We start from the raw sequence: 16,770 nt of genomic DNA, 5'->3' as shown, positions 1-16,770 counted from the left end.
ATAGGGGTCAACTGCGAGTCATGATCAATCTACCTATCAAGTTTCATGATCCTAGGCATAAGCGTTCTTGAGTTATCATCCGGAAACAATTTTACTATTTCGGGTCACCGTGACCTTGACCTTTGACCTAGTGACCTGAAAATCAATAGATGTCATCTACGAGTCATGATCAATGTACCTATGAAGTTTCATGATCCTAGGCATAAGCGTTCTTGAGTTATCATCCGGAAACCATTTTACTATTTCGGGTCACTGTGACCTTGACCTTTAACCTAGTGACCTGAAAATCAATAGGGGTCATCTGCCAGCCATTATCAATCTACCTACGAAGTTTCATGATCCTAGGCATAAGCGTTCTTGAGTTATCATCCGGAAACCATTTTACTATTTAGGGTCACTGTGACCTTGACCTAGTGACCTGAATATCAATAGGGGTCATCTGCGAGTCATGATCAATCTACCTATCAAAATTCATGATCCTAGACCTAAGCGTTCTTGAGTTGTCATCCGGAAACCATTTTACTATTTCGGGTCACTGTGACCTTGACCTTTGACCTAGTGACCTGAATATCAATAGGGGTCATCTGCGAGTCATGATCAATCTACCTATCAAATTTCATGATCCTAGGCCTAAGTGTTCTTGAGTTATCATCCGGAAACCATTTTACTATTTCGGGTCACCGTAACCTTTTACCTAGTGACCTCAAAATTAATAGGGGTCATCTGCAAGTCATGATCAATGTACCTATGAAGTTTCATGATCCTAGGCCCAAGCGTTCTTGAGTTATCATCCGGAAACCACCTGGTGGACGGACCGACCGACAGACCGACATGTGCAAAGCAATATACCCCCTCTTCTTCGAAGGGGGGCATAATAATACACGTTAGTTGAACGTCCAACATGTGATGTAATGCAGTATGTAATTTAAGAACAGGGGATACTAAATCTCGTAACTGGTCAGGTTTCCAAATATGTTAAAGGAACTTAATCTTCAGTGTTTGATGACCTAATGTGATATTGGTTTTCATCAAATTGATCCTTAACATCTCATTATGTTTTTAAAAGAATTAGAAGAGGGCAAAATGGACCTTTGGCGCCCACCTACGACCCAATTTCAAAGAAACTAAACTGTTGTGTGAACCGTTTGTTATGTTTGGGTAATGCACAAGGTTCTGGCCAAGCTTGTACCCGCCAGATCAAAACCTTTCTATTTGTAATAATAATTTACTTTTAGTGATAACAAGGTTTCACTATAGCCTTTAATTGAAAGTGCCAGGTTCCATGGCGGCAAAGTTTTCCTATGGGACGGAAACATTTTCCAACACATCTATACTGCCCTCCCGAGTAGCATTCAGGAGCCAACAAGTGCTTGGGTTCAACTCAGGAAACAGTTATGGATGTTCTATGTTCTTCCATTCTAAGCTGTATGGCCTTAACCATACAACATTACAAGATTAAAATTTAAAATATATATCTCCTATATCATTCAGTGCTCTGACAAAACTGTTCATCTTTTGTACCGGGTCAAAAAAATTACACATTAATGTACACATTCAAAAATAAATGCAGTCATTACAAGTGTGATATAGCATAGACACATGATTGCTAAATAAGGCACGACTGTGATGGCAGTTTTTTTGTCTATAAATTAAATGCATGTGTGTTGTTTTCTATTTTTGCCCTAATGGTGAGTGTGAGTCGACTACAAACCAAACGACATGATAACAAAGAGATGTTTTAGATGTTTCAGTTTTATTTAGTAAGTCAAGGCAACGTGTTTCACAATAAATAACATGTAATATAAACAGCAAAATACAATTGTATACATGTACACTTAAGGCGCCACAATGACAAAATACAATTAAAATGTCCAAGACGGTTAACATGATAAATATTATTAAAATGAAACCAGGATTCAATTATGAAGTTTAGTAAAATAATGCATGTAATAAAGGCACTTTGTTGAAGTCACTTTGTAAATTAATAATATTAACTTAATAAATCTGCTGCTAACTGAGTGATTTGCATACATGAAATACAAACACAACTGAATGCAGGTGTTACAAACACAGTTGTTATTTAGTAATAATCAAGAAGATCTAAATATTTCAAACGTTTGAAGTTACTCGAGCAGTTAAAATCAATACATAATATGAACCCCGTTCTAGGAAAACATACTCAAGCCTAGGAATGTCAAGATCAGAGTGAGAAACCACTGTGAACTGAAATGAGCTTTTCTCTGGCAAAACCAATCTTTATTCATGTGCATGTGCAGTGTGGTCCCAGATAGGCCTGTGCAGTCTGCACATACTAACCAGGGACGACACTTTCCAATTTGGGGTATTTTTCATTCAAAGGAAGTCTCTAATTTCTTAAGGAAGTGAAACCCAGCTTATGAGGAAAGTGTAGTCCCTGATTAGCCTGTGCGGACTGCAGAGGCTTATCTGGGATGACACTTCACACACATGCATTAAGGCCTGTTTTGCCAGAGCAAAACTCATTTCAGTTAACAGTGGTTTCTCACTCTGATCTTGGCTTAACATCTTAGTTTTATATTGTCATATCTGAAACTAATTTAAAAAACCACAATGCAATTAGAGCAATTATCAAGTGATTATGTCTCCTGCTTGTACAAGGTAATAAAGAGTTGCACAGTCATTGAAAATTAGTCACCTTGAGTGAGAACATATCATAGGAATTTTACATTCTTTAATAGGCTATTAGCTTTCACAATTTAATCTAACTGTTCATGCCCGGTTTCTTGTAGTCATAAGGCAAACTAGCTGCGATTAATCACTTCACATAGATACGGCATCCAATTACCGCTTACAAAAGACTTGCCGCACAGTTTCAGTTAAATGCATTCAATCAGGCTAGATTGCAATCTCCCAGACAAATAAACAAAGGCAGTTTTGAACTGTTAAGTATAAAAATATGTGTCGACCTCATGATATAAACAAAAATAAATTAAGTGTAAAGATTATATGACAGCTTAGATTTGCTTTTTCTTGTTGAAGTCAATACAAGTTTGAAAATTAGTTTAATGATATAAACATATTAGTAAAGATAATTTTGATGTCCGTTCAGAGGAAAATGCAATAAATATGAGCGTTTTAATTCAATCTAGCATAATAAGTTTTTTTCAAGTATAACAATCTATTTAACTTCAAAACTTAAACTTAAAACATAACCTGTGTAGGCAATAAAAAGTATCAAAGTATTCCACCAATTTACTGCTAAACTTATAGTTAAAAGAGTAACATCTGCTAAACCTTAAGTTAAAAGGGTAACACATTTTTTGCAATGTTTTACAGACAGTTAAACAAAACATGAACATCTAGTGAACTTGTCTTTATTTGAAACAATCCTGTATTTTAAGCCACAGATTAGATTGCGATTAAAATAACTATCAAGGCCAAGTTTCACTTTAAATAGCTAATGCAGGGTAAAGATACTAATTTCAAAGCCATTAAGTGAACAAAAGAATTTAAATATTACAATATAATTCCTTTTTCATGTTTATTTGATGTATATAATGTACATTGTAGTACAACTGACCTAGTACATAAATCAATGATACACGAATTAAAGTCATGAATTAAATAGTTTTTGTTCATCAACAAGATTTCACTTTATATAGAGGCACATGTCAAGTGGAAGTTTTACAAACTTTGCATCACATTCATAATTTATGCATCAATTCATGTACAACAATAAATAAGGTATATTTTCATTGATATGTAAACGTTTAAGTGTTCAACACTGGAAATTAATACAATTTGATTATGAAAAAATAATATCACTTGAGCTTTAAGCTAAACATCTGAATGCACACCAGTTGCTAAAATGGATCAAATGTAATGTGTGTTCTAAAGAAGTCAGAGCTTAAAGGCTTGCTAAAATTAATGATTCATTCTCATTATTTCTGATTGAATTATACATACTTCAATAATGAGTTTGACTCAATGCCGCAATAAGGTAGTACATATCACTGCAAAAACATAGCAACACAAATCTAAGGACTAGAATATTGAGAGATATCTTTAAAGATTCTTGCAGATTTCTAAGGCATTCTGGTACACAACTTTGGCCTCTGCATAGTCTATGACATCAGTCTGTAACACCTCACACCTTTCCGTATGAATTTCCTGCACTTCGAAGCCAATGTTCAGAGGTGCACAGACAGACGGATTTTTAACGAATTTTGTCAGAATGTCATCGCTACTGTCATACGACAGGTCCAAAAAGTCTGCGGATGAATTTGAGCCAATACTGCAAGCACTTAGACGTTTATCTGGATCCCGACTGGAATTTTTCAAGATCCCCTTGCGTCTCGGGACCACAAGGCTTGCCATCCCACTAGCTGTTGTAACAAGAGTGGCATTACTTGCCAAGGATTCGTTTGACGGAAAGTTAAAAGCACCTTTAGAAATTCTAGCACCGACAACCATCGGCTGTGCACCAAATTTGTTGACATTGTCCGGGGAGTCTAATGCGGAATCTCCGTCACTGAGATCCATCGGTCGCACTGTCAGTGTCATACTCTCCTTGCGTATAGAGTCGTTGAGATCGCATCCACTGTCACCAGCACTGAATTTGCCTTTGCGCTTTAATATACCACGCTTTGGCTGCACTTGTGAATTAAAAGGGATTTTATTGGCACTTTGAGAAGATTCCACCTTGCTTGAACTGCAGGTGTTTTCCGGAGAGCTACTTGAAGACTGGTCCTCATTATTTTCCTGATTGTCTGATTGAGTAGCACCAGTCTGTGATTGAGGCACTTCATTGAACACAGAATCGTCACCCAATGTCTGACAGTCTGCAGGGTTTTCTTTCTCACATCTATCCAAACCAGTTTCGGACACTTCATTGCTTCGACTTCTATTTTCAGCTGCTCGACTCAACCCATTCGCAAACAGCCTTTTCTCATCCGCCATCTTAGATTTCTTAAGAATCCCTTTCAGGGGTTTTGCAGTCTTTGGTTTTGTAATACCAGACGGTTCCCCATCATCACTCTCAGATGAGGATGATGACAGGGCCTGGTTCTGGAAGCCTGGTACCGGCTGAAGCACCATGGGTGGTATGTAGGGCTCGTTGTCGGGCATTAGACTGTGGCCAAGGTTCACCCACCAGTGGGCGCATATGTCATGGATCGTGGCCCGCTTAGCTGGATTCACCGTCAGCAAGTGGCGAATCAAGCCTGCCGCCTCTGCAAATAGAAATGGTGGAAAGTCCTTAAAATAAATTCTGCTTAGTTTTCAGTTTATTATTCTTCATAAGCGTATTCATTTTGTTACAGAGCTTGTAAAAATATATTTAAACTCTATATTTAGAAAATATTTTTTTATTTACATAATATGTAAATATAAATATACATATATAAATTTTCTAAATATAAAGTTTAAATCTATTTTTACTGATTTTGCGTTTTTTAATGAGGTTTGGTTGATTTTTGAGTGAATGTGAGATTTTCTTTTGTTTTCTGTCACTAAAACCAATCCAACCCATTCCTTGCCAGAATAACTGCTTCACTGGCAAACTGAATAATTGAGCTCTTCAAGTTCAAAAGTTTACAAAACATGTATCAACACTTTCTTCAAATGGTTGCATAATATTGTGGAATATTAATGTGAACTTTATGCTAATCATAATATCCAAAGGATAAGCTTACTTTTCAAGTAAGCTGCAAATTTGTTGCAGCTCAGCAAATCAAGAGTGGTACAAAAAGCTTTGCCAGTTAAATGAATGCAACAGCGCATTTGTATTTAATCTCGCACAGTATGTACCTTACAGTTGAAAAGCCAAAAGACCTTGAATTGTGCAACTATTGACATGGATGGATTAAAATAACTTAATTCAAATTTCAGGTTCCACAAACCACAAACTGTAATGCTATTTTACGAAATGAGTCAGACTGAAATATATTCAAATATACATCAATTTTATCAAAACACTTTTTGTATGGAATTTATCTATCCTGTCAGTTTTTATTATTTATAAACCTCATACCTATATTACATAAATGTGATAGACACTTGCCTAAGGTTGTGCAATATTTGCACATTATTCAACATGGCATGCTTTGAAAACTGGATCACATAGAAGGTGTTTTGCTGATGCCAACTCTCACATCAATATAATGCTTTGTCATTAATATCTTGAGCAACCTTACATCACCTGATGCTATCTTCTGTTATTACAAGGAAAGAAAACATTAAGAAATATTTGACTAAACAAATATCTACTTTTTCAGTTTTTGATTATTTTCTTAAGACATGTCTCCTTTTATAACCATTCTCTTTAAATAGCTGAAACTACATATTGTAGACAAGGCATGACCATTTAATACTATTTGATGATGAATTAGCTAGCAGTTTTCCAAACAAACAAGTTTAAACAATTGTCTGTAAAAGCAAATACCACAAATGCTTCTTACAAATCAATGAATATCTTAACATTCTTTCTATTGTGTTGCAAACACTTGATATACAATAGACCTACAGTAAATACATTGATTCAAAACTATTCTTTAAACAAGAAGATATGCAGGAGTGATTAATAGAAATGCAATTAGGAATACATTCCTCTTTAATGGATTTTTTTGCGTAAATAAAAAAATCTTTTCTAATTGAAAGTCCAGTTTAGGCGAAAGTGTTGTCCCAGATTAGCCTGCGTGGACTGTACTGGTTAATCAAGGACAACACTGTACACATATGCATTAAGCCCTGTTTTCCCACAACACTGCCCAATGTTAACTCTTTCAGTGCGGGAACCGAATTTTGAAGACCTTTGCAAACAGTTTGGATCCAGATGAGACGCCACAGAACGTGGCGTCTCATCTGGATCCAAACTGTTTGCTATTCTGATAGTATTCTTTGAAAAAAATCGAAGATAATGCTAATTTTAGAAATTCAGCAGACGACATTTTAGCACATGACAAATTTCCCAGCATGCAAAGGGTTAAGATTCATTTCATACTCTACACAACCCATGTGTTGAGGTTTCCTACACAAATCTAGTAGAAAGGAACGCACTTTTGGGTGTGAATTACTGGAAAACTCCTGATGAAAAAAAAACAATTGCAATTAACCTGAAGTCTAAATTGACCAAGTATTGCAATAATGAGTAAGATAAAACAATCTATGAAGATCCAATCATACAATACATACCTGATGGTTTATCGGGCTCATAATAGTCACCCGTGGTGATCTGTGTTCGGAGCTTCTTGAAGTTGGAGCCGTCGAAGGGCATTGTGCCGTAGACTAGCGTATAGAGGACCACCCCCAGACTCCAGCAATCCACCTGTAGGACAAACAAACATCCACGTCACTATAGAGACAACAACATATTCGCAGCAAGTGCTGTTATATTCATCAAATACCAGCAGGATGAACAGCGTGCAGAGCACAAAACATTTATGAAAATTTATTAATTTTAAAATCATGGTTTTGTAAAAAAAATCCTATTTATATATGAGACACTCCAGTCAGTTTCCAGGGAAGAACCTGTACTTGGTGTCTTCATACTAAGTTGTAGTCATGTAGTTTGCGTTTCCAACTGAAGCTCAAATTCTTTTCCAGATTTTGTGCTTGAAACTAATGCACGAGTTTCAATTCATGTTCAAAGTATGTGACTTATGACCATCATTTCCCAAACTTCTGGACTCTGAGAAATGGCAATAAGTTATTGAATTAATGTCATTAGGCATTCACAAACAACATTCCTGCGGGTTGTCAACTCCTTGAATTAATGATACAATAATATGACATTGTTCAGTATGCGAGAAATAGCCAGGTGCAGTTGCAATATCAGTAGCAAAGAAAGAATAAATGGCCTCATAAATTCAGAAATTACAGCGATTCAAGTGGTTTCATACTCAGGATTACTCATTAATGCCACAAAAATGGGCATTCAAATAAAACATGTCCTAGATTATTTGTTTCCCCATCAAAGGTCCTTATCTTGAATAAAGTGAAAATTGTATAAAGTAAATATTCATGAAGCAAACAAAAGAGAAAAGGGTACATAAATATTGTTTTCCTATAGTGATATCTGGGCAACGCTGGTATTCCGGTTTAGACAAAGACGTCTAATCCACTCTAATGTATGCTGCTTTTAACTGGGATGTCAAACCAACCACTTAACAAACATTAAGGGTTACTTGTTGAAAAATATTCCTTCTGTTAAATGTAATTTTCTGATAATAGGCAACTTCATGACACAAAACAGGAAGTCTTTGTGTTAAAGATGCCATGCTGTAAGGTAGCACACCGAATGCCGCTGGTATTGACTTAAGTTTGGATTTATCATAGAACAATAACAGTTTCTGTTTTTCTAAGAAAAAAAGTTTGAACCAAAATTGTGTAACCACTTAGCAAATGTCCCAAAATGCATAGCAGTTGTTATTAAAAAACTTCACAAAATAAGATAATGCAATTAACTGCTTTGATAATATTCATGTTATTCTTAACTTATACATATATACACTTCAACACCGTTATTTCGAAGTCGTCGGGACCGTTAAAAAAACTTCGGATTAACGATAATTCGAAATAAACATTTGACAGACGACTTCTGAGAATTCTGTAATAATAAAACGTTGTGGAACTCGCATGGTTCAGTTAAACGCTACTATTAATAGTTGTTTACTTAAAAAAAGTAAACTAGTCAGATTGCAATAGATTTCTACTTGTAACAAACGAAGGAATAAAACGATTCTTGTTCTTCTTTTTATGTTTTCTCTAAGTACAGAACATGTTAAATATAATGAATATGCGCTAATTATCTGAACATATAAAATATAACGAATAGCACAAATTATCAGACCATATAAAATATAACGAATACCACAAATTGTCATACATGTAAATACAGATGAATACATTTTTTGGAAATGAATTAACGGATTAAAGAACCGTAACAAACGGTAAAAGAAAGTAACAAACGGGGGAATATAACGATTCTTTTTCTTGTTTCTATTTTTCTCTATTTACAGAACATATAAATAAAACGAATAGCACAAATTATCAGACATACATACATATGAATACATTTTCGGAAATGAATTAACCTTTTTTTTTAATAATACGCAATGTCTCTCTGAACACCGGCGTTCGCGCAGACGACAAAGGTGTAATTATCGGCTTTTGACGCGCCACGACAAACGTGTGAAATTACGCTCAGTATTTTGCAGTTTTGACTTCGGATTAAAGATTGATAATTAGGTGCGAATTATAGTGTTGGGACCGACAGAATCACTTCGAATTAACGATTTCTTCGGTTTAACGAAGTTCGGATTAACAATGAAATTTTACGTTAAACAAAGAAGAACCAAAATCGGGACCGGAAAAATATTTCGAAATAACGGTGACTTCGGATTATCGGTGTTCGAAATAACGGTGTTGAAGTGTAGTTGAACTAAATAACATTTATACCATAATTATTAGGCTTATTAAAACAATCTATTCTTAATGTGATTCAAAATCAATAAAGAATGACGTAAACACTTGCCAATGTATGTAGCAGGATTTTAAATACATCAATTGAGTGCTTAATATCAGAATTACATGTTGAACAAACAGTTTTGGCACATCTTATAAGGTTAATGTGAGTACATTGCTTTGCATGGGGACTCTATTGCATGGCCCAAACATTCATCTTTTAAAGACACTATTTACAAATCCACACCCAATCATTGGTACAGTTTAAGTAGGGAAATAATATCGATAAGAATCCAGTCAAATCAACACAATCAAATTGACACAGGAGTGCAAAAAAACCATAACTAACATTGCATGAATATTAACCTTTGTTGACATGTACCAAACAAATGTTGGTTACCATTTATTAATGTTCGGAATTAGTTCCTATTTGGTATGCACTCTGACCTGAGGTTATTGAGCAATAGATTGGGTTTAGAAGTACAATATAATCTAAATAATGATTCAACTTCGATCAGTTAAACCATTTTGGCCCTAATGTTATTTATTTGTCAGATAAAATTTACTTCACAAATTTGTTACTGAAATTATGCAAGACAAGATAACAAATAGTCAAATCCTAAATGTGACATTAGAACTGCCAATATTAACCCACCTTTCAATAACTGGACACAGGTTTTTCACACGGTTAATTACAAACCTTGATAAGATATTGCAGATAAACAGCTTACTTATAAACATTCTGTAAATTAGGATATTGGTTGTACCATTTTATCAAAACAACACTATGATCAGAACAACTCTTTCACCAAAAATGTGGCACAAAACTGTTAAAATCTTTTCTACAATTATGTAAACATCCTGTATCATCCAACGCTGGGGAAAAGTAAATACAATTCAAATTCAATACTGCAAAATAAAGAAAGGTTGAAGTAGAATGATTTATTCAAACAGCTAAACACTAATAAGCCATTGAAGCCAATTAAAAAGAAACTGGTTAAAAGCAGAAAATGTTTGATTAATCATTTCTGTTTACAATGAAAGTTTGACAAAAAAAGTTTACCGAAAGCACTCAATGTCTGAGAAGTACGTTTGATAAGAAGGAATAATCGGAGGCCAAAACAAGGAGCTTTTGCAAAGATGTTGACATCGTATTTTAGACTTCAATCTACTTGAAATCCCATGTTGTAAATGGCTGTTACCATCTATTACTCATGTTTTACACAGATATGGAGCAGTAAGTGCAGGCATGAAAACTGCTCCTGACAGCGCCAGTGCATTATGTGGTTTCAAAGCCATAAAGAAATTATTTTTTTCATGTTATATGGTTTATTTACATTAATTTAAGCATAAATTAGCAGTTTAGCAAACACGGACAATTTTATCAAAGCAAACGTTAATTGTTTGTTTAAAAACCTTGTTGGCAACTGTGAAATGATACTGAACTACGCTTCATAAGCTCAAATGCACTTAGCCATGGTATCATAAACACCCAACCACATCTGTGTTTTTGTGTTTGTTTAACGTTTACATCCCAAATTTCTTAAAAAAAACAAAATGTCTAAAAAATGGGACAGCTGAGGATGGCAAATAATATATTTTTATGATGTTAAATAGAGTTTATACGTTTTGAAATTTGCAATATCATACCATTGTACGATGTTATAAAAACCATTTCCAGAACAGTGCACTGCAATAATAAACACCATATAGAAAAAAAATGTCAACTTACAACAAAGATTTTAGTTGTACCAAGCCACAAATGTCTTACAATTTCAATAACATCAACAACTAAAAGGTTCACTGATGAAGCAATTATGCATAAGAAAAATTGAGCAACAGTGTTGGTAATGATATAGGCACAATTCTATACCCTGAAAGGCAGTTTCAGTAGCGGTAATCTTTTAGACATCTAAATATCATTATACAATATAGTTACACTACAAGCTTTCAAGCGCCATTAATTTTCAAAATATTAGCAATTTGGATTATAAATCAAGAATCAATATAACCATGGATGAACATTAACATTTGCAGATCAAAGATCATCAAACTTTTATGTTGGACCGAAATGTTAGTCAACTGCACGTTATTCTAAAATATTCTTACATGTACATCTATGCTAAATTTTTATGAAAAACTTAAGGACATATAAATAATTAATTCAAACGTGTCACTAGAACTCATCTAACTGTACAAAATCTTTGACTGAACTTAAAAAAATTCTTTACTTGCAAAACATATGAAAAAACATTCAAACAACAGTCTTTACTTTCTTTCTGTGTTTCTAAGAATCATTCATGTTTTTTTACCAAAATTTGTCAGAAGGTTTTGGTAAAAAAAAGATTGTATTGATATTTATTGGTCAATAAACAATGCTTTGGAGTTTGATGGGTAAAAAGAACACCAGGATGGTTTTAGCCCAAGTTGTGAGACATATATCTGAATGATAAAACATTGTTTCTTGTAAATAAAGATTAAACCACATTTATTAAGTCCCTTGCATGACTTGAAAATAATTTAGCAATTCAAAGGCAACAATATTTTGTTGTAAACGCTGGACTCTGGGATAAAACTTCTTTTTGAAGTGTTTATGAGTAGTTTTACCATGCTAAATTTAGCATTGTATCTATGTGAAAACCAGTGGACATCATGTTATAGAGCACATGTTTAAATAAATGGAGGAAGACAAAATGTTGTATAAGCACCTCTGGTCCATAGTATGGCTGACCATTAACGATTTCTGGTGATGCGTACAATGGACTTCCGCAAAAAGTCTTCAAGAAATCATGACCAGTGTAATAGTTGGACAGGCCAAAATCAGCAATCTGAAAATATAATTCCACAATGTGTAATAAATAAGACAGATTTATTGAGCCCAATTATGAGACTTAAATGCTACATGACCACATCATTTAAAAAGCTTTTTCTTGTGTTAAAACTACATGCATAGAATGCAATTTTTTTAGCAATATGTATGAGTTATAATAAAATGATCTAAAATTTGTCCTTAAAATCTATTCATTTCTTTACAGAAAAGGTATATCAAATGACACATTCATTGCATAAATGCAAGTCATTGCATAGGTGTTTCGTAAAAACAAATGCGTGCGACCCATACTTCACTGGTTATAACCAAGTTCTAAGTTATGTAGTAAATGACTGGAATGCAACGCTGATGGTACAACTGGTGTTAGTTATTATACACATCAAAACAGCAGGGTTCGACACTAAGGCACGTCCGACAGACATTGTCTATTAAGATCGGTGGTCGGGCTAGTTAAACTGCGGGCTAGCTTGTCCGACTGGTCGTACATAAAAAAATCTATACTGATTCATATAACTATAACTAACTGCTGTGAAAACCTTTATTTTTAATGTGTAAAATTGCTCTCGTATCCGTTATTTACATTACAACTAGTGTATTTAAATAAACGCGGAGCATCCACATGATTCATCGCTATTTTTAGACACAAAGGAGAGCTTCCTGCAGAAATTGCTTGTTTCAATTGGTCAAGTTGTCATGAATATTAATGATTTTCTGAAGTGTTGTAAAATTGTAGAGCATGATTTTACGACTTCTATCGAAAATCGGTTATGTCAATGTAAACATTTTTTCGTAGCAGACAAGAGAATGTAATTTAAAGAATGGCTTTGTTCAAGTTCGGATTTTCGTCCGACAAATCAGTTAATAAAAAAGAATCCGACGCTTAAACTGACACGAAACGTAGATATGAAGAAACACGAAAACGTCAATTTTATCCTAAATGGAAAATCGAGTCAGTTCGCATGGACTGAATTTGACGGAGAAAAGCAAAAAAAAGTTTTATTTTATTGTTTTACTTTATGCATCAAAAAAGATCTGGTGTTCACTGATTATTTACTGATAAATCCTGATTAAACAGTTACATGACACAATTGTGTTCATTTGCTATGTGGTCTAGTAGACAACAGGTTCGGGCCAGTACATTTTAAGAGGAGCTGGTCCGACGGTCTTGCTGTAAAAAAAGTTAATGTAGAACCCTGAACAGTGTGGCAAAGATTGCATGTTTTAGGTTTATACCACATCAGATGGCGTCAAAGATAATAGTAGTTGTGATAAACATAACTGTCTTCGTCCTACCTCGTAGTGTTAACGGAGAGCAGAGTTACATTATTGCAACTAAGATAATAGATGTGAACAAGCTGTGTTTTAAAGTAATTTTTAAAGATTTAATGTATCGTTTTCAACACAGTATAGTAACAATGATAACTGTTCCAAATGCAAACTTCTCTTCTTCATCACAAAGAGATATACTGCTTTGACATCTATTTCTTTCACCACATGATGCGACATAAAGTTCAAAGACATGTAAAGTTCAAAGGGTTTCCCCCACTCAATAAAACATCATGCATTCACGTTTTATTGCCAAACGCATACCTTTGCATTGTAATGTCTGTCCAACAGTATGTTTTCAAGCTTCAGGTCGCGATGCACTATGCCATTCTGCAACATAAAATATGGTTGTATGTAACCATAAACAAAGAGAACAAGGTAAAAAATTTGTGTTTACAAAACACGGTACAAAAGAATACATTGTCCATTGTTTTAAGCAAAAACCTGCTTTCTATTTTGCAATTGGCTTTACTGTGAAAAAAACTGAAGAAGAAAAACATTTAATGGTCAATTTTTTTACTCAAAGAAACATCTTTGGAATACTTTTGAAACTGACATGGTGAATAATAATCGATTTTTAAACTTGAACAACAGGGCTGTAATTGTCCTGAAGCACTCATCAGACTAAATAGACCATAAAGGTGTGCACATGGAGCACAATCCTAATTTTCAAACTCTGAGAGGTCAAGCCAGGGAGAGTTTAGCTCACCTGATGACAATATTTGATGGCCGAGACAATTTGTCGGAATATTCTGCGTGCATCTCTATCAGTGAGCGTGTTGTTGTTGATGTAGTCGTAAAGTTCACCCCCATCCGCACACTCCATCACTAGAATGATCTTGTCCTTGTTTTCAAACACTGGAAATAGAACAAGATTCAAAATACCGAATTTCCACAGTCTAGTGGTTTGTGTGTCTACTTAATGAGTGGGACAATGGAGTGGTTTATCAAAGAATCAAGTCCTCCATTGGGCTCAACATAGGAGACACATGTATTGTTATGGTTGCCTTCCCATCATCTAGTTTAGTTAAAGGATTTGACTAAACTCTTATGCCAACTTCAAGAATATATTATTGGAATAAAGTGATGATCAGTTGTACATATTTAGGTCTCATAAGTTAAACCGGCCTTAACTAGATGATGTTCATAAGACTTACAATATCAATGCTAATCATAAGTCAAAACTGACTGATTTAAATTCAAAATTTACCACACAATAATAAATACTTTTTACTTTTATAAATCATTATTCATAGAGAAATATCTGAAGAACAGACGAGCTCCCTATTAGTTGTGCATTAATGAAATATGCAGCATACAATGACCCTATTTGCTGAACCTCTTATAGTGAAAAAGGTTCTATGAAGACATCCCTGAATGCAGAGGAGGGACCAGTCGCCAGACCTGATCTAACTTGTTGGTCTTAATGGCCTATAACAATGTTGTTAAGTGCAATACTTAGATGGCCATCTATTTAAAAAACAAATTTTATAAATACAAAAAAACGTGGGACACAGAAAAACATCCTAATGAATACAAAAGGAAAAAAACACCTTGTGTGACCTCTCAAATCCTCTCAAACACCTTGTGTGACCTCTCAAATCCTCTCAAACACCTTGTGTGACCTCTCAACACCTTGTGTGACCTCTCAAATCCTTTCGTACTTGCTAATGGTATAAATACAGGATTAATATTGAATCCATTTTATGTAATAGTTTACAATTCAATAAAACATTCACCTATGTCTAAAATTGAAATATCTTAATACTTAAACTTCTCTTTATATAATGTTATGAGTAATAACCAAACAAAGGCTGGATGCCAACTTTTGGTCAAAGCATAGAAAAATACATGATTATCTTTTTATTATAGCAATGATTAAAAAGAGCTCAGTGCCCACTTATTTGTTTACTATCCACTGGTTTCTCAAATGTCCCAACTGAGAGGTAGTCACTAACCATGAGGTCATCACCACATGAATGACCGGCACACATTCTGGACGCTGATATGGCCTTCAAAATATTTTGACATAAGCTCCTGTGTAAGTTATCCCACATTTTACATTCAACGCTATCAAACAACCAATTGTGAAAGAAAATAAAATCAAGATTGGAATGAAATTTCAAACACAGAATTCCAATTGGCAAATATGAAAACATGATGAAGTCCAGATGGTCGCTGAGGTGTTTTTATTATTAAGTACATCAGCAAATATTCCAAACAATGTACAGTGGGGAATAGTTTGTATGTCACATAACTTGGAGACCCCCAAGTTTTCCTGACAAGGACCACCAGCTGCATGTGTTGTTACTACATTACAAGTTTTTTTTACTGCATATTTAAAATGTATGAAGTATGCATTTAAATAGTTCCAGTTATACTCTTGAATAAGTGATGTTTGTACAAAGTATGAAATTTCATGGTTTGCTGAGAGACATTTCACCTGAAAAGTGGTTTCAAAGAACAATCACCATTCTATTGAGAATCATGTTTTACAGGTGAAGAACCAAAGCTTGTTCTACTTGAGCTTAGGTCAGCCTTTATATTAACCCTTTCAGCGCTGGAACCGAATTTTAAAGGCCTTTGCAAACAGTTTGGATCCAGATGAGACGCCACAGAACGTGGCGTCTTATCAGGATCCAAACTGTTTGCTATTCTGATAGTATTCTTTGAAAAAAATCTAAGAAAATGCTTATTTTAGAAATTCAGCAGACGACATTTTAGCAGACTACAAATTTCCCAGCATGCAAAGGGTTAAGCCGCACTCTGGGAAAATGCATGTGCGTAAAGTTTTGTCCCCAATAAGAATAGCACTCACCGCAGATCTTTGTTTTAGAGAGGTTTCTTTTTAAGGTAAAATTGTATAAAAGCAGAAAGGGTCGTCCCCAACTAGCCCAAGCAGACAGCCCATACAAATCTGGGATGACACATAATGTACATTGCATTTAAAACAGTTTTCCTACAGCCGGACTAATAAAGTTTCAATATCAATGTACATAATGAACTAATTCTGGTAAATATATAAATCTACATATTAAAATATTAACATCACAAAAAAGTGCATATTTTTTCTTTAAAGTATTTTAAGTGTTATACTGTTCCTCCATCCACAATGGATTTAAGTGTTAAAGAATATTTCTATGTTGACCTGATGTTTGTTACAAAACAAAAAG

The 16,770-nt window shown here is 34.5% G+C and overlaps 1 protein-coding gene across 2 annotated transcripts in view; it reads right to left on the bottom strand.

Annotated features, from left to right (window-relative positions):
* Nucleotides 1–2,163: 2,163 nt before the first annotated feature.
* LOC127858012 (NUAK family SNF1-like kinase 1) overlaps nt 2,164–16,770 on the bottom strand; it is a 40,267-nt gene continuing 25,660 nt past the window's right edge. For both annotated transcript variants that reach the window (XM_052394860.1, XM_052394852.1), the window contains 5 exons: nt 14,307–14,455; nt 13,862–13,927; nt 12,150–12,269; nt 7,171–7,303; nt 2,164–5,210 (listed from right to left, as the gene is read on the bottom strand). In XM_052394860.1, coding sequence (XP_052250820.1) covers nt 4,045–5,210; nt 7,171–7,303; nt 12,150–12,269; nt 13,862–13,927; nt 14,307–14,455 — 1,634 coding nt within the window. In that variant the 3' untranslated portion in view covers nt 2,164–4,044. The remainder of the gene's footprint in view (nt 5,211–7,170; nt 7,304–12,149; nt 12,270–13,861; nt 13,928–14,306; nt 14,456–16,770) is intronic.

Source organism: Dreissena polymorpha, chromosome 1, assembly GCF_020536995.1.
Source record: "Dreissena polymorpha isolate Duluth1 chromosome 1, UMN_Dpol_1.0, whole genome shotgun sequence".
NCBI classification, from domain to species: Eukaryota; Metazoa; Mollusca; class Bivalvia; order Myida; family Dreissenidae; genus Dreissena; species Dreissena polymorpha.
The sequence above is the reverse complement of the archived record's forward strand: the minus strand, read 5'-3'. Positions and strand labels throughout refer to the sequence as shown.